Source organism: Heterodontus francisci, chromosome 11, assembly GCF_036365525.1.
Source record: "Heterodontus francisci isolate sHetFra1 chromosome 11, sHetFra1.hap1, whole genome shotgun sequence".
Classification (NCBI taxonomy): Eukaryota; Metazoa; Chordata; class Chondrichthyes; order Heterodontiformes; family Heterodontidae; genus Heterodontus; species Heterodontus francisci.
This window is the reverse complement of record NC_090381.1, coordinates 114,976,864-115,000,783: the sequence shown is the minus strand read 5'-3', so window position 1 is coordinate 115,000,783 and position 23,920 is coordinate 114,976,864. Positions and strand designations below refer to the sequence as shown.

General features: G+C 49.4%; 1 protein-coding gene across 1 annotated transcript; it reads right to left on the bottom strand.

Moving 5' to 3' along the window:
* Window positions 1–14,141: 14,141 nt before the first annotated feature.
* On the bottom strand, window positions 14,142–22,981 carry LOC137375482 (ribosomal protein eL22-like). The gene is made up of 4 exons (XM_068042815.1): window positions 22,909–22,981; window positions 19,600–19,704; window positions 17,781–17,902; window positions 14,142–14,398 (listed from the first exon to the last, which is right to left on the bottom strand). The coding sequence occupies exons 1-4, from the start codon at window positions 22,915–22,917 to the stop codon at window positions 14,254–14,256; spliced, it is 381 nt and encodes a 126-aa protein (XP_067898916.1). The 5' UTR covers window positions 22,918–22,981; the 3' UTR covers window positions 14,142–14,253.
* Window positions 22,982–23,920: the final 939 nt, after the last annotated feature.

Below are 23,920 nucleotides of genomic sequence, written 5' to 3'. Positions count from 1 at the left end.
AGGCGTACGTCTCCCGTGTCTCGGCGGCCTCCATGCGGCTGGTGCCGTGCTCTAACTACCACCTGGTGTGGGCGGAGTTCACTCCGCTCCGCACGTGGGCGGGGTCCGTGTACTGCACTTTAACAACCGGCTGCTGGAGGACGAGCGATTCCAGGACTCATTCCATCAATTCTGGGCCGACTGGAGAAGGAAGCAAGGGGGCTTCCCCTCCTTGAGGCTATGGTGGGATGTGGGCAAGACTCACATCCGTGTCTTCTGTCAGGAGTACGCGAAGGGGTCGACCAAGAGGCGGGAAGTCGAGATTGGGCGCCTAGAGAGGGAGGTGCTCGACTTGGAGTCCTGCCTCGGTCATGCCATCGCGGACCCGGCCCTGTGGCAGGCGTACAAAGAAGGACGTGCTGAGGGAGCGGCAGCTCGTAGGGTCCCGAGGCGCGTACGTGAGGTCGCGGATTCAGATCCTGTAAGATTTGGACCACGCCTCACCCTTCTACTCGCTGGAAAAATGGCGGGGGGTCCGTAAGCAGCTCATCGAGCTGCTGGCCGACAACAGATCCTGCAACATGAATCCAGAGGGAATGGGCCTCCTGGTCCGTACTTATTACAGTGCTCCCCGGATCCGTCCAGCGAGGACGCGTGCAGAGTGTTGTGGGAGGGCCTGCCGCAGGTCAGCCCGGATGGCATCAAAGGATTGGAGGCTCCGATCATGTTGGCGGAGCTGACCGGCGCCCTCCACCAGCTCTCGGGGGGCAAATCTCCGGGGCTGGACGGACTGACCGTGGAATTCCTCAGGGCGTTCTGGGACGTTCTGGGGGACGATTACGCACAGGTCCTGGGGAGATGCCCCTCTCGTGGCACAGGGCGGTCATCGTCCTGCTGCCGAAGAAGGGCGATCCCCACCTGTTTAAAAACTGGCGTCCGGTCTCCCTCCTCAGCACGGATTACAAGATCTTTGCCTGGGCTATGTCTACCCTCCTGGGCTCCATGCTGGCCCGAATGATCCACCCCGACCAGTCATATAGTCATAGAGTCGTGCAGCATAGAAAAAGGCCCTTCGGCCCACTGCGTCCATGCCGACCATAATGCCTATCTATACTAATCCCACCTGTCTGCATTAATTCCATATCCCTCTATGCCTTGCTCATTCAAGTACCTGTCCAGATGCCTCTTAAATGTTGCTACTGTTCCTGCCTCCACCACCTCCTCTGACAACATCCACCTGGCCTATGACCTGATCCATCTTTCCCAGAGGACTGGTCTGTCGGTCGCCTTTCTCTCCCTCGATCAGGGGAAGGCGTTCGACAGGGTAAATCAATAATACCTTTTCGGGACTCTGCACGCTTTTGGATTTGGGCCGCATTTTGTGGCCCGGGTCCAACTTTTATACGCCGCCGTAGAGTGGCTGGTCAAAGTTAATGGGTCCTTGACGGCACCCCTTTGCTTTGGGAGAGGAGTGCATCAGGGATGCCCCATGTCCAGCCAATTGTATACCATCTGTGTGGAGCTGTTCCTGTGCCTGCTTCGTAGGAGGTTGGCGGGATTGGCTCTGCATGAGCCGGCCATGAGGGTCGTCCTCTCGGCTAATGCCGATGACGTGCTCCTCGCGGTCACAGATCCCGTTGACTTGCGGAGGATGCGCGACTGCCAGCAGACCTTTTCTGCCGCGTCCTCCGCGAGGATCAATTGGGAGAAATGTTCCGGACTCCTGATGGGTCAGTGGCGGGTGGACTCCCTGCCGGAGGAGATGACACCTTTTGCATGGAGCACCACGCACCTCCTCTATTTGGGAGTCCTACTTAGCCCCGTTGAGGAAGCCTGGCCGGCAAATTGGCAGGAGTTGGAGGCCAACGTCCCCACTCGGCTGGGGCGTTGGACAGGACTGCTCCAAGTGCTTTCCTACAGGGGCCGAGCGCTGGTCATAAACCAACTGGTGGCCTCGATGTTGTGGTACCGGTTGGTCACTTTGGCCCCGCCTCCTGCATTCGCCACCAAGATCCAGAAGAAACTCGTCGATTTCTTCTGGGGCAAGAGGAAACACTGGGTGTCTGCCGCGGTCCTGAGTCTCCCGTTTGAGGAGGGCGGCCAGTCACTGGTGTGCGTCCGCACCCAGGCTGCGACTCTCCGCCTTCGCACCCTGCAGAGATACCTGTACGTCGAGCGTCCTCCCAGATGGTGTGCGCTGGCGACGTATTTTTTTCGCCAGTGTCACTGCCTTCAAGCCGACACGCAGCTCCCGGCGGAGTCTGTTAGCCTCGCCTCTCTGAGGGAGTTGCCTGTCTTTTATCGGGACCTATTCCAAGTCTAGAACATGGTCACCTCCAGTCAGGGCACTCCCCCGCCGGCGGAGGAGAGCGCCTCGGCTGTCCTGGCAGCCGACTCCGGGGATGGACCGACAGGCGGAGGAGTAGCCGAAGCCCCCGGGACGCCCCTCACTTTAGGTGGCGAGGGGGCTCGGGAGAGCGGAGCACTCCGTGCCATTCCAGTCGGCATGGAGGGGTTTCTTGTCTGGGCTGCTCCTGCACACTCTCCACTTCCTCGCCCTCATCAGCCGGCCGGATATGCCCTGACAGTCTGTGTTGCCATCTGGCGGCGAGGGGAAACCTCGATGGAAGGGTCTCTACGTGGGAGTCCTCCCCCTTTACATCAGGGACCTGGGGTGGAGGGTGCTGCACAGGGCAGTCCTGTGTAATAGACTTTTAAGCAGGTTCACAGACTCCCAGGCCGCTTGTAATTTCTGCGGCCTGGATGAGTCCGTGTTCCACGTATATGTGGCGTGTGAGGTTGCAGCCCCTCTTTGAGTATTTAAAGGGGCTGCTCCTCAAGTTTTCAGTCCCACACTTCTGATCTTTGGGCACCCGGTGAGGAGGGGCGTAGGCCGGGAGGAGGATCTCCTCGTCGGTCTGCTTCTGGGCTTGGCCAAAGTGCAAATCACAGGTCCAGGCTGCGGGCCGTCGGGGAGTCCGTCCTCTCTGATTGCTTGCCCCTCTTCCACGGTTACGTTCGCACCCGGGTGTCCCTGTAGAAGGAGCATGTGGTGTCCGCCGGTATGCTTGAGGCCTTCGGCAACCATTGGGCACCCCAGGGACTGGAGTGCATCGTCGATGCCGAGAATGGCATTTTAATTTGAGTTTATTTATCTGTTTTTAATAAAGTTATTTTAAAAATATGTATATAAAGGGGGCCTGAGGCATAAAGGCCCCATCGACAAAATATATAAAAGGGGCTTGGGGTATAAAGGCCACCTTTTAAAAAAAAGGGGTTAGATAAAAAAAAGAGAAAAAAAGAAAAAAAAAGGGTAGTCCCGTGCAATAGACTTTAAGCAGGTTCACGGACTCCCAGGCCGCCTGTAAGTTTTGCAGCCTAGACGAGTCTGTGTTCCACATATATATGGAGTGTGCGAGGTTGCAGCCCCTGTTCGAGTATTTAAAGGGGCTGCACCTCAAGTTTTGGCTGCACTTCAGCTCCACACTCCTGTTCTTTGGGCACCTGGTGCGGAGGGGCGTGGGCCGGGAGGAGGATCTCCTCGTTGGTCTGCTCCTGGGCCTGGCCAAGGTGGCAATTCACAGGTCCAGGCTGCAGGCCGTCGGGTGGTCCATCCGCCCTGATTGCCTGCCTTTCTTCTGCGGTTACATTCACGCCTGGGTGTCCCTGGAGAAGGAGCATGTGGTGTCCGCCGGTACACTTGAGGAAGTGGCAGTGGAGATAGTGGATCCATTGGTTATAATATTCCAAAATTCCCTGGATGCGTGAAAGGCTCCAGTGAATTGGAAAAAAGCTAATATAACGAACGCCCTTATTCAAAAAGGGAGGGAGGCAGTAAGTAAGAAACTATAGACCAGTTAGTTTAACTTCTGTCGTTGGGAAATTGTTAGAATCCATTATTAAGGAAGTAGTAACAGGACATTTAGAAAGTCAAAACACAATCCATCAGAGTCAGCATGGTTTTATGAAGGGTAAATCGTGTTTGACTAATTTGCTAGAGTTCTTCGAAGCTGTAACCAGCAAAGTGGATAATGGGGATCCTGTTGATGTAGTATATCTGGACTTCCAGAAGGCATTTGATAAGGTGCCGCACAAAAGGTTAATACACAAGGTAAGATCACATGGGGTTAGGGGCAATTTATTAGCTTGGATAGAGGATTGGCTAATCAACAGAAAACAGAGAGTCGGGATAAACGGGTATTTTTCTGGTTGGCAAGATATAACTAGTGGGGTGCCGCAGGGTTCGGTCCTCGGGGACCCAACTATTTACAATCTATATTAATGACTTGGATGCAGGGATAGAAGGTACTATCGCCAAATTTGCAGATGACACTAAAATAGGTGGGATAGTAAGTTGCAATAAAGAAATAAGAAATTTACAAATGGCTATGGATAGGTTAGGTGAATGGGCCAAAATGTGGCAGATGGAGTTTAACGTGTATAAGTGTGAGGTTATCCATTTTGGTCGGAAGAATAGAAAGGCAAATTATTATCTAAATGGAGAGAATCATCAGAGTGCTTCAGTGCAGAGGGATCTGGGTGTCCTCATGCATGAATCGCAGAAAGCTACTATGCAGGTACAGCAGGTGATAAGGAAGGCAAATGGAATTTTGGCATTTATTGCTAAAGGAATAGAGTATAAAAGTAGGGAAGTGTTGCTGCAACTGTACAAGGCATTAGTGAGACCGCATATTGTGTACTGCGTATTTAGAGATACAGCACTGAAACAGGCCCTTCGGCCCACCATGTCTGTGCCGACCAACAACCACCCATTTATACTAACTCTACAGTAATCCCATATTCCCTACCTACACTAAGGGCAATTTACAATGGCCAATTTACCTATCACCTGCAAGTCTTTCGCTGTGGGAGGAAACCGGAGCACCCGGCAAAAACCCACGCGGTCACGGAGAACTTGCAAACTCCGCACAGGCAGTACCCAGAATTGAACCCGGGTCCCTGGAGCTGTGAGGCTGCGGTGCTAACCACTGGCCACTGTGGGGGATGTAGTTGCATTGGAGGCAGTTCAGAGGAGGTTCACTAGATTGATTCCAGAGATGGGAGGTTTGTCTTATGAAGCGAGATTGAGCAGTTTAGGCCTTTACTCTCTAGAGTTTAGAAGAATGAGAGGAGATATAATTGAGGTGTATGATTAAGGGGATTGACAAAGTAGACGTAGAGAGGATGTTTCCTCTTGTGGGGCAATCTAGAACGAGAGGTCATAGTTTTAGGATAAGGGGTAGCAGATGTAAAATCGAGATGAGAAGAAATTACTTCTCTCAAAGGGTCTGTGGAATTCACTACTCCAGAGTGCGGTGGATGCCAGGACATTGAGTAAATTTAAGGAGGAGATAGACAGATTTTTAATTAGTAATGGGTTGAAGAGTTATGGAGAATGGGTAGGAAAGTGGAATTGAAGCCGAGATGAGATCAGCCATGATCATATTGAATGGCGGAGCAGGCTCGAGGGGCTGAATTGCCTACTCCTGCTCTTAGTTTTTAATGTTCCACGGCCAGTGGGTACCGCAGGGACTGGAGTGCATAATTGACACTGAAAACGGCATTTTAATTTGAGTTTTATTTTATTAAAAAAAAAAGAAAAAACGGGGTTACATAAAAATAGGAAAAAAAAGGTTAGAGTAAAGCTTGTAAGATCCACCCTGCTTGTTACATCTTAAAAGATCTCTAACAAATTTGTCAAACACAATTTCCCTTTCAGGAAACCATGTTGACTGTCTTGAGTGCATTATGAGTAGGCCGAGTGGCCCACTCCTGATCCTAATTCAGATCTGTATGATCTTCGAAATGTCCTGCTACTACTCTTTCAATAATGGATTCTAGCATTTTCCCCAACGACAGATGCTAGGCTAACTGGCCTATAGTTTCCTGCTTTCTGTCTCCCTCCTTTCTTAAATAGAGGTGTTACATTTATAGTTCTTCAGTCCGCTGAGACCTTTCCAGAAACTGGGGAATTTTGGAAGATTACAACCAATGTATCTGCTATCTCTACAGCCACTTAATTTTAAGACCCTAGGATGCAGGCCATCAGGTCCAGGGGACTTGTCAGCCTTTAGTCCCATTAGTTTTCCTTGTACTCTTCCTCTAGTGGTAGTGATTGTTTTAAGATCCTCCCTCCCTTTTGCCTTTTGATTTTCTATTATTCTTGGGACGCTTTTGGTGTCTACTGTGAAGACAGATACAAAATACTTGTTCAAAGTCTCTGCCATTCCCTTGTTTCCCATTATTAATTCCCCAGTCTTATCCACTAAGAGAACAATACTTACTTTAGCTACTCTATTCCTTTTAATATATTTGTTGAAGCTATTACTGTTTTTATATTTCTTGCTAGTTTACTCTTTAGTATTTTCTTAACAATCCTTTAGAGCCTTGGTGAGACAGCACCTGGAGTATTGTGTCCAGTTTTGGTCTCCTTACCTAAGGAAGGATATACTTGCTGTAAAGGAAGTGCAATGAAGGTTCACCAGACTGATCCCTGGGATGGTGGGATTGTCCAATGAGGAGAGATTGAGGAGACTGGGCCTATATTCTCTAGAGTTTAGAAGAATGAGAGATGATCTTATTGACACATACAAAGTTCTTACAATGCTCGACAAGGTTGATGCAGGATGGATGTCTCCCCTGGCTGGGGGGTGTCTAGAACCAGGGGACACAGTCTCAGAATAAGAGATAGACCATTTAGGACTGAGAAGAGGAGGAATTTCTTCACTCAGAGGGTGGTGAATTTTTGGAATTCTCTACCCCAGAGGGCTGTGGAAGCTCAGTCATTGTGTATGTTCAAGACAGAGATGGATAGATTTCTAGATATTAAAGATATCAAGGGATATGGGGATGGTGCAGGAAAATGGCAGAGAGGTAGAAGTTCAGCCATGATCTAGTTGAATGGTGGAGCAGGCTTGAATAGCCTACCCCTGCTTCTATTTCCTATGTTCTTTTGCTGCTTTCTAAAATTTTCCCAATATCTGGCCTACCAATAATCCTTTCAGCATTGTACGCCTTTACTTTCAATTTGATCACATCCTTAACTTCCTTTGTTAGCCAGATGGCACAGCCTTCTCAGTTTTTCTTGCTCAATGGAATATGTCTTTGTTGAGAGTTATGAAATATCTCCTTAAATAGTTGTCATTGCTTCTCTACCATCTTACATTTTAACCTATTTTCCCAGTCCATTTTAGCCAACTCTGTCTTCATACCCTTGTCTTCATAGCCTTTACTTAAGTTTAAAACACTAGTTTCAGACCCAAATTTCTCACTCTCAAACTGAATGTGAAATTCTATCATGTTATGATCATGCTTGCCCAGGGGATCTTTACTATGAAGTCACTAATTAATCATGCCTCATTATACATTACTAGGTCTAAAACAGCCTGTTCCCTGGTTGGTTCCAGAGTATTGTTCTAAACCGTCCCGAATACATTCCATGAACTCATCAGCCAGGCACCTTTGCCAATTTGATTCCTCCAATCTATATGAAGATTAAAATTGCCCACAATTATTGCAGTACCTTTCCTACAAGCCCCCAATATTTCTCGATTTATATTCTGTCCTATAGTGTAGCTACTGTTGGGGGACTTATAAACTACTCCCAACAATGACTTCTTTCCCTTGCTATTTCTTATCTTCACCCAAACTGATTCCACATCTTTATCTTCTGAGCCAGTGTAGAGCTCCCTCTACACTGTCCCATCAAATACTCCCAGCCCAAGCACAGCACCAGTTATATACAGAGTAAAGCTCCCTCTACACTGTCCCCATCAAACACTCCCAGGGCAGGTACAGTAGTTTAGATAGAGTATGCAAATTGACTGCTGCATTTCTTACATTACAGGTGACTACACTTGAAAAGTACATCATTGGTTGTGAAAGGTGCTACAGAAATTCAGGTTATTGCTTCACTCTGCTGTTTGCATTGTTCACCCATTTCCTAGTCCCTGACCCTCAGTACTTTGGTTAAGTAAATCCCAGTTCCTTCCACCAGCTTAGCCCTGTCTCCCTCGATCCATTTGCTAATGCAAACCCTTTCCAACTCCCATCAGTGGACATTTTTCAGCTTTTCCTTTTGCAACATTCCTGTGGTCTGCTCAAACCACCTGTTTCACTTCCCATTCTGCTTTCCTATTCCCCCCCACTGCCCCCGCAAATGTTTGCTCTTCTCTGGAGTTCCCTCCCTAATCCTCTTGTTTTGAAGAGACTCATTAAAATCTACCTCTTTAACTAAGCTGTTGGTCACCTGCCCACTATCTCCTTACATGGCTCGTTCTCCAACTTTGTCTGACCATGCTAGTGTGAAGAGCGCTGTATATAAACGCAAGTTACTGTCCTCGCACTCTGGGCCTTGTCTGCATTTTTGATTTCCCGCATTGCGGATCACAAGAATTAATAGTAGTCCATATGGCCCATCGAGCCTGCTCCACCATTCAATACGATCAAGGCTGATCTTAGGATTCAACTCCACTTTCCCGCCCGCTCGCCATATCCCTTGATTCCTTGAGACACCAAACATCTGTCTATCCCAGCCTTAAATGTATTCAACTCTGGGGTAGAGAATCCCAAAGATTCACAACCCTTTGAGTGAAGTAACTTCTCCTCATCTTAGTACTAAACGATCGGCCCCTTATCCCGAGACTGTGCCCGTGTTTTAGATTCCTCAACCAGTGGAAATAATCTCAGTGTCTACCCTATCCAGCCCCTCCTATCACAGAACAACCCCCTCATCCCAGGGACCATTTTAGTGAACCTTCGCTGCACTGCCTCCAATGCAAGTATATCCTTTCTTAAATGTGGAGACCAAAACTGCAGAGTATTCCAGATGTGGTCTCACCAAAACAATGTACAATTGTAGCAATACTTTCTTATTCCTGTACTCCAATCCCCTTGAAATAAAAGCCAACATGCCATTTGCCTTCCTAATTGCTTGCTCTACCTGCATACAACTTGCTGCATTCTTTGTACAAGCACCCCCAAGTCTTTTTGAACATCAACACTTAAGTTTCACCTTTTAAAAAATATTCTGCTTTTCTGTACTTACAACCAAAGTGCATAACTTCACACTTCCCTACGTTATACTCCAACTGCCATCTTGTTGCCCACTCACTTAACCTGTCTATCTCTTTGCAGCCTGTGTCCTCCCCACAGCTTACCTTTCCACCTCTATCTTTGAATCAGCAAACTCTCTATCGCTTCATCCAAGTCATTAATATAGATTGTAAATAGCTATGGCCCCAGCACTGATCCTTGCGGCACTCCACGATTTACTGCCTGCCAACTTAAAAATGCCCTTTATGCCCACTCGTCGCTTCACAGAATCACACAGTGCAGAAGAGGCCCTTCAGCCCATCGAGTCTGCACCGATGCATTAAAGACACCTGAACTGTCTACCTAATCCCATTTGCCAGCACTTGGCCCATAGCCTTGAATGTTATGACGTGCCAAGTGCTCATCCAGGTACTTTTTAAAGGATGTGAGACAACCTGCCTCTACCACCCTCCCAGGAAGTGCATTCCAGACCGTTACACCCTCTGGGTAAAAGAGTTCTTCCTCAAATCCCCCTGAAACCTCCTGTCCCTCACCTTAAACTCGTGTCCCCTCGTAACTGACCCTTCAACTAAGGGGAACAGCTGCTCCCTATCCACCCTGTCCATGCCCCTCATAATCTTGTGCACCTCGATCAGGTCACCCCTCAGTCTTCCCTGCTCCAGCGAAAACAACCCAAGCCTATCCAACCTCTCTTCATAGCTTAAATGTTCCATCCCAGGCAACATCCTGGTAAATCGCCTCTGCACCCCCTCCAGTGCAATCACATCCTTCCTATAACGTGGTGACCAGAATTGCACACAGTACTCCAGCTGTGGCCTTACCAAAGTTCTATACAACTCCAACATGACCTCCCTGCTTTTGTAATCTATGCCTCGATTGATAAAGGCAAGTGTCCCATATGCCTTTTTCACCACACTTTTAAGCCTGCCAAAACCTCCAATACCTTGTCACTCCCTATGACAATTTGCTCACGAACCTCACAGTCTCTCTCTCTCAGTTCCATATCTACATCCTCATTCTCTTGGGTGAAGACAGATGTGAAGTATTCGTTGAACACCCTACCAATGTCCTCTGGATCCACCCACAGATTTCCCCTTGGTCCCTAATGGGTCCTACACTTTCCCTGGTTATCTTCTTCCCATTGATATACATAGAGAATATCTTTGGATTTTCCCTACTTTTACCAGCCAGAGCTTTCTCATATCCCCTCTTTGCTCTCCTAATTGCTTTCTTAAGCTCCATCCTACACTTTCTGTACGCCACTAATGCTTCCGTTGATTTGCTCTCCTTGTATTTGCTGAAAGCCTCTCTTTTCCTTCTCATCGTACCCTGAATGTTTCTGGTCATCCATGGTTCTCTGGGCTTGTTGCTCCTACCTATTACCCTAGAGGGAACATGTTGGGCCTGTACACTCCCCATTTCCTTTTTGAATGCTCCCCACTGCTCTTCTGTAGATCTCCCGATAAGCAACTCTTTCCAGTCTACCTTGGCCAGATCCTGCCTTATTTTATTAAAATTCACTCTCCCCCAGTCCAAAACCTTTTTTTGCAACTTGTCTATTTCTTTCTCCGTAACAAGCTTAAATTGTACCATGTTGTGGTCGCTATCACCAAAATGCTCCCCCACCAACACATCAACCACCTTCATTCCCCAGAATTAGGTCCAGCACTACACCCTCCCTTGTTGGATCCTCTACATATTGAGCTAAAAAGTTCTCCTGTATACATTTTAAGAACTCCACTCCATCTAAGTCCTTAATACGATGACTATCCCAATTAATGCTGGGAAAGTTAAAATCACCTAATATAATTACCCTATTATTATTTTTACACACCTCTGCGAATTGCGCACATATTTGCTCCTCAATTTCCCGCTAACTATCTGGGATCTATAATAAACATCTAGCAATGTGGCTGTCCCTTTTTATTCCTAAGCTCTACCCATAAAGCTTCATTTGATGCCCCCTCCAAGATATCATCTCTCCTTACTGCAGTAACTGACTCCTTAACTAATATGGCAATGCCCCCTCCTCTGTCTCGCCTGAAGATTCGATATCCCGGGATATTGAGCTGCCAATCCTGCCCCTCCCTCAACCATGTCTCTGTGATGGCTACTATATCACAATTCCACGTGTCAATCCTTGCCCTTGACTCATCTGTTTTACCTGTAATACTCCTGACATTAGAGGCCATCCATCCTGGTCTTACCCCCTGGAAACTTACTTCCGCTGTATTCCCTGACTTGTTTGCTTTCTTGTGTTTAGCTGTGCCCCTATTCTGCTAGGAGTCTGCGTCCCCTCCCCCCGCTAAATTAGTTTAAACTCCTCCCAACAGCACTAGCAAACCCGCCAGCAAGGATATTAGTCCCCCTCTGGTTCAGATGTAGACCGTCCCGCTTGTACAGGTCCCACCTTCCCCAGAAACGGTCCTCCAGGAATCTAAAACCCTCCCTCCTGCACCAACTCTTAAGCCACACATTCATCTGTGCTATTCTCCTACTTCTATACTCGCTAGCACGTGGCACCTGAGTAATCCAGAAATTACAACCAGAGAGGTCCTGCTTTTTAGTCTACTGTCTAACTCTGAATTTTGATGCAAGACCTCATCCCTCTTTCTACTTACGTCATTGGTACCAACATATACCACGACCTCTGCCTTATCACCCTCTCCCTTCAGGATGCCCTGCAGCCGTTCAGTGATATCCCGGACCCCGGCACCAGGGAGGCAACACACCATCCTGGAGTCACGTTGACGGCCACAGTAGCGCCTATCTGTTCCCCTAACTATAGAATCCCCTATTACTATTGATCTTTCTCTCTTTCCCCCTTCCTGTGCAGACAGGCTGCTTGTGGTGCCAGAAGCTTGGCTCTGTCTGCACTCCCAGGAGGAACCAGCCTTATCAGCCTCCAAAATGCAATACCGATTTGCAAGTGGGACCCCAGGGGACTCCTGAACTACCTGCCTGATTCTCTTGGACTGCCTGGTGGTCACCCTTCCTTCTCCAAGTCCCTTCAGCTGCGGTGTGACCACCTCTCTAAACGTGCTACCCATGATGCTGTCAGACTCTCGGATGCTCCAGTGTTTCCAGCCTCCGTTACAGCTCTGAAACCCGAGCTTCCAGGAGCTGCAGCTGGACACACTTCCTGCACACATGCTGGTCCCAGGGACTGGAAATGTTCCCGGATTCCCACATGCAGCAAGAGGAGCAAACCACGGCTTTAAGCTCTCCTGCCATGCCTAAACCGTTTAAATTTAAAACTTTAGAAGACTACTACAATAAAAAAATAAATCAACTAAGTCTTGCCAAAACAATGACTTACAATTCAATCCAGTTTGAAAAATACCCACCAGGACTTACTCACCAGTCAGCTGTGCTCTTTGGAAACTCTCGGTTCCCCTCACGCTCTTTGAGGACAGGTAGGAAATGAAAGGAACTCCCCTCAGTCACAAAATTCCCACTTTAGCACTCTAATGCAGCCCCTAATCAGCACTCCAAAGCAAACGAAGTCAGCACTGTGAGATGGCCCACTTTTATACTATCTGACTCTAGCCCCTGAAAACTGGTTTAAGCCAATTCTCTAATTAACAAGGTGCAGCTGCAAGCAGAGCCTGAGTGAACTCTGTTTAAAGCTGATCTAAAGCTCACCTTCTCCAATCCAAACAGCAACTGTTAATTTGCTAAATAAAAGATTAGACTTTAGATAAAACTAACCCTTAATTACCCTGTCACAAAACTCCCACTTTAGCACTCTAATGCTGCCCCAAGTCAGCACTCCAGTGCAGTTGCTTCCTGTCTGTTAATTAATTTACCTATGCTAATATATTACCAACTCCATGAGCCCTCATCTTGCCTATTAAGCTTTTGTGTGGCACCTTATCCAATGCCTTTTGGAAATCCAGGTATACGACATCTACTGGTTTCCCTTATCTACCTTACTAGTTACATCTTCAAAAGACTAAAATTTGTCAAACAGGATTTCCCTTTAGTAAAATCATGTTGATTTGTTCTGATCATACTGTGCTTTTCTAAGTGCATTGTTAAGGCTTCTTTCATAGATTCTAGCATTTTCTCAACAACTGATGAGAAGCTAACTGGCCTGTAGTTCCGTTTCCTCTCCCTCCTTTATTGAAAAGCATTGTAACAAATTTGCAACTTCCAATCTGATAGGACCATTCCCAAATCGAAGGAATTTTGGAAAATCATAGCTAGTGCATCCACTATACCTGCAGCTATCTCTTTTAGAACACGAGAGTGCAGTCCAAGTCCTGGAGAAGTCAGATTTTAGTCCCTTAAGTTTCTCCAATACTTTTTCTTTTTAGCCCCTAGGTTACTGTCTATTTCTGGTATGGAACTTGTGTCTTCCACTGTGAAGACAGACAAAATATTTGTTCAATGCCTCTTACATTTCCTCATCCCCCATGATAATTTCTGTCTCTGCTTATAAGGGACCAACATTTACTTTAGCTACTCTCTTCCTTTTGAGAGGGAGTGGATCATGTGAACCTCAAATCCATACATTCTTTAGTGTATGTGCTCCACTCCCACCCCCCCCCCCCCCCCCCACCCCCGACCCCTTGCTTTTTAAATGCTGTTCACCTGCAATTTCTTTCAGTTGAAGAAGTCTTTACCCATTAAAACATTGCCCTACCTGTATTTGTTGCAGATACTGCCCGACTTGCCACATAGCATTTTCTGGTCTTAAGTAAAATCTCTGAAAATAAGCCTGTTTCTATCTACTCTGTCCCATCCCTTCATAATTTGAACAGCTCTGTTTAATGACTGTGTAATCACTTCTGCTCTAATAAAAAAAAACAGGCCCAGTTTTTCATGTCTGTTATTTATATTTTCAGCAGAGTCGTGATCTGGAATGTTCTCCCTGAAAGGGCACTGGAAGCAGATTCAATAGTAACAGCGGTGGGAGCAGAGGGGAGTGTACAACTAATTCAAGAGTTCAACAGGCACAATGAACCAAATGTCATCCTTCCGTAGTTACGACTATGTGGCAATGAGCTGCCCATTCTCGCTGTAAAGAAATTTGTTCTGAATTTCACATCACTTTTCAGTAAGTTTGCTGAGTGTTAGAGGAAAAGGACAATTTTTCTGTGAAATGGTTTTTCAGTGAGTAGCAATTTATTAATAATTTAATTACTTTTATATAGATGTTCTCTGAAAATCAGTTGTTTTGTACAAGAGTCCTAGACCTCCAGCCGCAGTCCCCCTTCAATCTTCAGTTTCAGACTCCTCATCGTCCTGGCTGAATTGGAAGTACCGGAGCTCGTAGCTTTCCTTGTCAGAGGCGATAACCCGCAGCCAATCTCGCAGATTGTTCTTCTTCAGGTACTTTTTGGTCAAGTACTTCAGGTACCTGCAGAGGAGTTGAGAGAGAAGGTTGGGGTTTAAATAAAAGTCTAATTTTCAGCTGTGGCTCAGCCCTCTCACCTGAGTCAAAGGTTGTCAGTTCAAGCCCCACTCCAGGATTTGAGCACAATAATCCAGTCTGATAGTCCTAGTGCAGTACTGAGGGTGTGCTGCACTGTTGGATGTGTCGTTTAAAAAAAAAAGGCCCCACCTGCCCTCAGGGGGATGTAAAAGATCCCACTGCCACTATTTCAAAGTTTTTTTTATTCATTCATGGGATGTGGGCATCGCTGGCTAGTCCAGCATTTATTGCCCATCCCGAATTGCCCTTGAGAAGGTGGTGGTGAGCTGCCTTCTTGAACCGCTGCAGTCCATTTGGGGTAGGTACACCCACAGTGCTGTTAGGAAGGGAGTTCCAGGATTTTGACCCAGCGGCAGTGAAGGAACGGCGATATAGTTCCAAGTCCAAATGCTGTGTGACTTGGAGGGAAACTTACAGGTGGTGGTTTTCCCATGCATTTGCTACCCTTGTCCTTCTAGTTGGTAGAGGTCACGGGTTAGGAAGGTGCTGTCTAAGGAGCCTTGGTGCATTGCTGCAGTGCTACTTGTAGATGGTACACACTGCTGCCACTGTGCGGTGGTGGAGGGAGTGAATGTTTGTAGATGGGGTGCCATAGATTCTCTCATTTGAAATAGTCATTGCCTGGCACTTGTGTGGCATGAATGTTACTTGCCACTTATCAGCCCAAACATGGATATTGTCCAGGTCATGCTGAATTTCAACACGGACTGCTTCAGTATGAGGAGTTGCGAATTGTGCCCAACATTGCACAATCAGCAAACATTTGCACTTCTGACCTTATGAAAGAGGGAAGGTCAATGATGAAGCAGCTGAAGATGGTTGGGCCCAGGCGACTACCCTAAGGAACTCCTACAGTGATATCCTGGAGGTGAGATGATAGACCTTCAACAACCACAACCATCTTCCTTTGCGCTAGGTACGACTCCAACCAGCGGAGAGTTTTTCCCGATTCCCATTGACTCCAGTTTTTCTAGGGCTCCTGGTTGCCATACTCGGTCAAATGCTGCCTTGATGTCAAGGGCAGTCACTCTCACCTCGAGTTCAGCTCTTCTGTCCATGTTTGAACAAAGGCTATAATGAGGTCAGGAGCTGAGTGGCCCTGACGGAACCCAAACTGTGCGTCACTGAACAGGTTATTGCTAAGCAAGTGCCACTTGATAACACTGTCAACAACACCTTCCATCACTTTACTCATAATCGAGAGTAGAGGGGCGATAATTGGCCAAATTGGATTTGTCTTGCTCTGTGTACAGGACATACCTGGGCAAACTTCCACATTGCCAAATATATGTCAGTGTTTGCAACTGTACTGGAACAACTTGGCTAGGGGCACAGCAAGTTCTGGAGCACATGTCTTCAGTACTATTGCCAGAATGTTGTCAGGGCAGTATCCAGGGCCTTCAGTAATTTCTTGATATCATGTGGAGTGAATCGAATTGGGTGAAGACTGGCATCTGTGACACTGTGGGCTTGTGGAAGAGGCTCGGCACTTCTGGCTGAAGATTGTTGCAAATGCTTCGGCCTTATCTTTTGCACTGATGTGCTGGGCTCCCCCATCATTGATGGGGATATTTGTGGAGCCACCTCCTCCAGTAAGTTAATTACCCACCACCATTCATGACTGAATGTGGAAGGACTGCAGAGCTTGGCACTGATCAACTGGTTATGGGATCACTTAGCTCTGTCTATCGCATGCTGCTTATGCGGTTTGGCACGCTAGTCCTGGGTTGTAGCTTCACCAGGTTGACACCTCATTGATGCAAGCCTGGTGCTGTTCCTGGCATGCCCTCCTGCACTCTAATGAACCAGGGGAATCAGGAGAGTTCAGCCACTGGTGTCCTAGCCAATAATTATTCCCCTCAATGTCATTAAAATAGACTATCATGTCATTATCACATTGCTGTTTCTGGGAGCTTCCTGTGCACAAATTGGTTGTTGCGTTTCTTACATTATAAGAGTGACTACACTTCAACATTATTCCACTGGCTGTAAAGCACTTGGACATTGAGGATGTGAAAGGAGCTGTATAAATGCAAGACTTATTCTGCCTAGAGGGAAAGCTGCAGCCTTCCACAGGATGAAGTCCCCGATACCTAAACCTGTCGAATATATTCCAGCCTACGCAGGGGTACTGGCTGGCTATTCACCCACATTGGATGTCACAGGCAAGCTCTGGCCTTTAAACTGATGTCTGCACATTCAAGCTTCCATTAGGGGTCACTTGCCTCCCTCACCCAAACACTCCCACCCTCAAGTACTGAGACCAACTACAGCTTATACTGTACAGCAGGACTCCCCAGTTAAGAGCAGCAGTGCATCATCGCTCCGCGAAACAGGGCACTGAAGCAAATAGTGGCAATCTGTTGGCTAAGCGGAGATCAATTAATTCAACACCAGCCAGGAATCAAATTAGCTTGTGCACATACCTGACTTATCAAACAGATAAAAAATATACATACAACACCTTAACAAAAAACTTCACTCATTACTCAGAAAAATTCCTAAACCACCCCTTCATATCAGAATCAACTCCAAAGAACACAAACTTCCAAGTGAAGCAGCTTTCATTTACTCTGGTCTTGATCGAGTAAATGAGAAACTGTTCCCACTGGCAGGAGGGTTGGTAACTGAGGATGCAGAGTTAAGGTGATTGGTTAAAGAACCAGAGTTGGTAGGGGAGGGGTGGGGGGGGTGGGAGAAAGAGATAATTTTTATTTTTAAATGAGGTGGGTTATTGAGATCTGAAATGTGCTTCCTGAAATTATAGTAAAAGCAGATTCAATAACAACTTTCAACAGAGAATTGGATAAATACTTGAAGGGAAAAATTTACAGGGCTATGGGGAAAGAGCAGAGGGAGTGGGGTTAATTGGATAGTTTTTTCAAAAAGCCAGTACAGGCATGAGGGGATGAATGGCCTCCTTCTGTGCTGTATCACTATGATTCTACTCCTACTTGCTGGAATGAAGATCCACAACTACCACCCACCTTCTGGCACCTCACCCAAGTGGGCACTGTTCAGGCCTGATCTGCCAGCTATTCAGCAGCTCCCTCAATGTTCTCTCTCCATGAGGTAACTGAACTGATTTTTTTTTTAATATACAAACTATGCAGAATGTGGACCTCGCTGACAAGGCCAGCATTTATTGTACATCCCCTAGTTGCCCTTGAGAAGGTGGTGAGCCCCCTTCTTGAACCACTGCAATCCTTGGGTTGCCAGTGCTGGGTCAGAATTCAGGAGCTTCCCCCCACTACTCAGGATACCAAGGCCAATCATAGCACCGATACCCCAGGCAACAAATGCTCACCTCTTGGAAAACTGTTTGGTCGAGGTGACTGTGATCTTGTTTCTCAGACACTCAATCTGAACGACGCTGCCCAGGTTTCCGGCCTTCCCGCCAACCTTCACTTTCTCCCGCAGAAACTGCTCCTGTTGCGGAAAACAAAACCATGGGACACTAGGGAAGGAAACCCTAGGCACAGTCTAGGGACGAGAACCCTAGCCAAAGAAACCAGTTAGCAGGGTAAGTGTCAACAGGGAAAGAAAGAAGTTAATGCACTTCTGAACAACTCAAAAGTTCTACAATCTCACGGCTGCTCATTACTCATCACCTCAGAAACTGATCAAGGGCTAAACTAAACTCTAGACACCATCCTTCTTAAAAGGTTATACTAACCCAAAATTGCAAGCATTTTGGCTCTGTTGGCAGCTTAGGTATTTTAACAGGGGACACAAATTACATTGAAGTTCCCATTTATTTTTAAATAAGCACATGGGTTTTTCCTAGATTAAAGGCATTATATAAAATGTAAGCTGTTAACTGGAGGGTACAATGAATACTGTTGGATCTGTGGGTGAATTAAGATAAACCGTGGGATCTTCCTCATCTGTAATAATCTTGTAATCAAGGAGGTACTGGACCAATAGATCCAGTAAAAGCATCAGCTTTAGGGTTTCAATTAGACCACTGTCAGCCAATGAGCTGCTGGATTTAAAGCAAACAGTCTAGAGTCTATTTAAACAGTCTCTACAAACTACAGCAGAACTCATGAATAGAGCAGGGTTATTTCCCCAACAAATGCAGTGTGTGTTCATTTGTTATGTAATACAAATGATGCGCTTAAAATCAATCCCAATCATTTACAGCAGTGGTAGATGAGGGAATTACCCACTCAGCTCCATTATGGCTGGGAATAGTGACATCCCTATGTGGTACCTTCATTTCATCAGGACCCGTTCAGTGGGTAGGGAGGCTGTGAAATTGGTGGCCATCCTCAACCATCCGACTGTCTCTTATGCTCTGGCTCAGCAGCTAGGAACGATGGTAACAGTGGTGCTGCCACTGCTAATATACCCTCATAGAAGGACCCAAAGTGGGACTTCCCACTTCAACTCACTGTTCCATGAACCACTCGAGCACACAGGACCAGACTCTTTTCTAGAGCCCAAACAGCCCATCAACACACACTGGAAGCGTGGCCACTTAGGTAGTAAGGGCAACTGAGCTCAGCCCCAAGCTGCCGTCAACACTTCCCGGGGGGGGGAAATAGAGGAGAATCTAGAAAACAATAAAATGTAATCAAAATGGGCCGGCACAGTGGTTAGCACCGCAGCCTCACAGCTCCAGTGACCCAGGTTCAGTTCTGGCTACTGCCTGTACGGAGTTTGCAAGTTCTCCCTGTGACCGCGTGGGTTTTCGCCGGGTGCTCCAGTTTCCTCCCAAAGACAAAGACTTGCAATTTGATAGGTAAATTGGCCATTGTAAATTGCCCCTAGTGTAGGTAGGTGCTAGGAGAATGGTAGGAAATATGGGATTAATGTAGGATTAGTATAAATGGGTGGTTGTTGGTTGGCACAGACTCGGTGGGCTGAAGGGCCTGTTTCAGTGCTGTATCTCTATGACTCAAACAGAAAGTTGGAAATACTCAGCGGGTCTGGCAGCTTCTATGTAGAGAGAAACAGAGTTAATGTTTCAGGTCTGTGACCTGAAGGTCATCAATCCAAAACGTTAACTGTTGCTCTCTCCACAGATGCTGCCTGACATGCTGAGCGCTTCCAACATTTTCTGGTTTGCATTTCAGATTTCCAGCATCCACAATATTTTATGTTTATTTTAAATTTCTTACAAAGTTGCTACAGTCAAGGATCCCATCTTCCACAGGGTTGGACAGGTTGAGCGTGAATCTCCAAACAGGTTTCTTCTTGCCCTTCAGGAGCGCAGACGACTTCGTCTGTGGACAGGAAGCAAAGCATAAGGAAATGCTGCAAATCAAACCTCACCGAGCAGCAGTGTCACAGCTTCAGCGTCATCAAGCTCTGCCGACCACAAATGCAACCCATTACCAAATTGGAAGGAGGTGGCAGATACTTGGGTACTGGGGGACACACACACAGACAGGAGGGGGAAGGGGGGGGGGACACACACACAGACAGGAGGGGGAAGGGGGGGGACACACACACAGACAGGAGGGGGAAGGGGGGGGACACACACACAGACAGGAGGGGGAAGGGGGGGGGACACACAGACAGGAGGGGGAAGGGGGGGCACACAGACAGGAGGGGGAAGGGGGGGCACACAGACAGGAGGGGGAAGGGGGGGCACACAGACAGGAGGGGGAAGGGGGGGCACACAGACAGGAGGGGGAAGGGGGGGCACACAGACAGGAGGGGGAAGGGGGGGCACACAGACAGGAGGGGGAAGGGGGGGCACACAGACAGGAGGGGGAAGGGGGGGCACACAGACAGGAGGGGGAAGGGGGGGCACACAGACAGGAGGGGGAAGGGGGGGCACACAGACAGGAGGGGGAAGGGGGGGCACACAGACAGGAGGGGGAAGGGGGGGCACACAGACAGGAGGGGGAAGGGGGGGCACACAGACAGGAGGGGGAAGGGGGGGCACACAGACAGGAGGGGGAAGGGGGGGCACACAGACAGGAGGGGGAAGGGGGGGCACACAGACAGGAGGGGGAAGGGGGGGCACACAGACAGGAGGGGGAAGGGGGGGGCACACAGACAGGAGGGGGAAGGGGGGGGCACACAGACAGGAGGGGGAAGGGGGGGGCACACAGACAGGAGGGGGAAGGGGGGGGCACACAGACAGGAGGGGGAAGGGGGGGCACACAGACAGGAGGGGGAAGGGGGGGCACACAGACAGGAGGGGGAAGGGGGGGCACACAGACAGGAGGGGGAAGGGGGGGCACACAGACAGGAGGGGGAAGGGGGGGCACACAGACAGGAGGGGGAAGGGGGGGCACACAGACAGGAGGGGGAAGGGGGGGCACACAGACAGGAGGGGGAAGGGGGGGCACACAGACAGGAGGGGGAAGGGGGGGCACACAGACAGGAGGGGGAAGGGGGGGCACACAGACAGGAGGGGGAAGGGGGGGCACACAGACAGGAGGGGGAAGGGGGGGCACACAGACAGGAGGGGGAAGGGGGGGCACACAGACAGGAGGGGGAAGGGGGGGCACACAGACAGGAGGGGGAAGGGGGGGCACACAGACAGGAGGGGGAAGGGGGGGCACACAGACAGGAGGGGGAAGGGGGGGCACACAGACAGGAGGGGGAAGGGGGGGCACACAGACAGGAGGGGGAAGGGGGGGCACACAGACAGGAGGGGGAAGGGGGGGCACACAGACAGGAGGGGGAAGGGGGGGCACACAGACAGGAGGGGGAAGGGGGGGCACACAGACAGGAGGGGGAAGGGGGGGCACACAGACAGGAGGGGGAAGGGGGGGCACACAGACAGGAGGGGGAAGGGGGGGCACACAGACAGGAGGGGGAAGGGGGGGCACACAGACAGGAGGGGGAAGGGGGGGCACACAGACAGGAGGGGGAAGGGGGGGCACACAGACAGGAGGGGGAAGGGGGGGCACACAGACAGGAGGGGGAAGGGGGGGCACACAGACAGGAGGGGGAAGGGGGGGCACACAGACAGGAGAGGGAAGGGGGGGCACACAGACAGGAGAGGGAAGGGGGGGCACACAGACAGGAGAGGGAAGGGGGGGCACACAGACAGGAGAGGGAAGGGGGGGCACACAGACAGGAGAGGGAAGGGGGGGCACACAGACAGGAGAGGGAAGGGGGGGCACACAGACAGGAGAGGGAAGGGGGGGCACACAGACAGGAGAGGGAAGGGGGGGCACACAGACAGGAGAGGGAAGGGGGGGCACACAGACAGGAGAGGGAAGGGGGGGCACACAGACAGGAGAGGGAAGGGGGGGCACACAGACAGGAGGGGGAAGGGGGGGCACACAGACAGGAGGGGGAAGGGGGGGCACACAGACAGGAGGGGGAAGGGGGGGCACACAGACAGGAGGGGGAAGGGGGGGCACACAGATAGGAGGGGGAAGGGGGGGCACACAGACAGGAGGGGGAAGGGGGGGCACACAGACAGGAGGGGGAAGGGGGGGCACACAGACAGGAGGGGGAAGGGGGGTGCACACAGACAGGAGGGGGAAGGGGGGGCACACAGACAGGAGGGGGAAGGGGGGGCACACAGACAGGAGGGGGAAGGGGGGGCACACAGACAGGAGAGAGAAGGGGGGGCACACAGACAGGAGAGGGAAGGGGGGGCACACAGACAGGAGAGGGAAGGGGGGGCACACAGACAGGAGAGGGAAGGGGGGCACACAGACAGGAGAGGGAAGGGGGGGCACACAGACAGGAGGGGGAAGGGGGGGCACACAGACAGGAGGGGGAAGGGGGGGCACACAGACAGGAGGGGGAAGGGGGGCACACAGACAGGAGGGGGAAGGGGGGCACACAGACAGGAGGGGGAAGGGGGGCACACAGACAGGAGGGGGAAGGGGGGGCACACAGACAGGAGGGGGAAGGGGGGGCACACAGACAGGAGGGGGAAGGGGGGGCACACAGACAGGAGGGGGAAGGGGGGGCACACAGACAGGAGGGGGAAGGGGGGGCACACAGACAGGAGGGGGAAGGGGGGGCACACAGACAGGAGGGGGAAGGGGGGGCACACAGACAGGAGGGGGAAGGGGGGGCACACAGACAGGATGGGGAAGGGGGGGGACACACACAGACAGGAGGGGGAAGGGGGGGCTATGTTTATTAATTAAAATGTTGAGTATGATTATTTAAATTTCCAGTGACAAGTTCAGTAGGTACAAAAATGCAAGTTAACTTGGTATTGAGATGATTTAATTTCTAATTGTCTGTAATATGCCATTGCTTAAGTTAGACAATATTTAATATAATTTACAACTGAATGAAGGGATTGCATTTATGATGGAATTTTGCTAACAGGCCGCAAAGCCTGGCACTCGGGTACGGGCTGAGATGGCTAAGGGCTGGAGAACGCCGCCGGGGGGGGGCGGCGAAGGCCGGTTGAAGCCCTGTGCTCGCTTGTTCGCAGCGCAGGCTCTGTCGGGGCTGGGGCCTGCTACACATCCGCGCCCTGGAGCTCAATCACTCACCGACACCATCACGGCACCGCCGCCACCCGGACCCAAAAGAACGGCGCCTGCGCGGCCTCCCTCTTATATAGGCTGCTGCGTCATGACGTCATGGCATATCGCCCGCCCCCTGACGCGCGGATGGACACGTGGCTGCGTGTCACGTGACAGTAAAAAAAGTTGCTGCCACGTGTTTCATTCTACCCACCCCCATTGTCAGCATTAAATCCCTATTCCAGGCAGATTATTTAAGGGCAATAAATATAAGATAATCATTAATAAATCCAACAGTACCCGGAGAGTGGTGAAAATGTGGTACTTGCTACCACGGGGAGTGGTTGAGGCAAATAGAATAGACACATTGAAAGGGAAGCCAAATAAATACATAAAGGAGAAAGAAATAGAAGGATATGTTGATGGGGGTGAGAAGGCTCCTGTAGAATGTAAACACCAGCATGAACCAAATGCTCTGATTCTGTGTTGCAGCCTCGATATTACATGATGTTCACAACCTTGGCATCCTATTTGACCCTCAGCTGACCTTCTGACCCCATATCCTCTCCATCCTAGTGCAATAGGCTCCTGGCTAGCAACCTGTCTTCCACCCTCCAAAACGCTTCTGCACGTATACGAACTCACACCAATGCCCTCCCTAAATCTCAAAGCCTCTCCACCTCTCTCTATCACTTAAAACCAACTTTTATCATCCTTCCACTATCTGCTTACTTGGCTCAGGGTCAAATTTTGTCTGAGAACACAGCTGAACACACTGTCTTCGGACATTTTATTATGTTAAAGGTGTTATATAAATGCAAGTCATTGCCATTTTTCCCAGATATTTGCCAGAGCTATAAAGGGAGATATAGCTAAATTATGGAGCCTATTTTGCTGTCACTCTGTCAAATTGTGTAAATTAGTGGTTTTCAAACATCATTAGAATTGCTGCTTATAAAAGCACAGCTGGGGAGAAGTTTTCACATCCAACTATGCAGCCAGGCTTGGCCCCCTCCCAATTCTCCATTCGTACTATATC

Coding starts and splice junctions, on each gene's coding strand:
- LOC137375482 (XM_068042815.1), bottom strand. Junction 17,903..19,599: donor TCCTTGACTGTAGCAACTTT/GTAAGAAATTTA, acceptor TTTCCGCAACAG/GAGCAGTTTCTGCGGGAGAA. Junction 14,399..17,780: donor ACCAAACAGTTTTCCAAGAG/GTGAGCATTTGT, acceptor ACTCCTCTGCAG/GTACCTGAAGTACTTGACCA.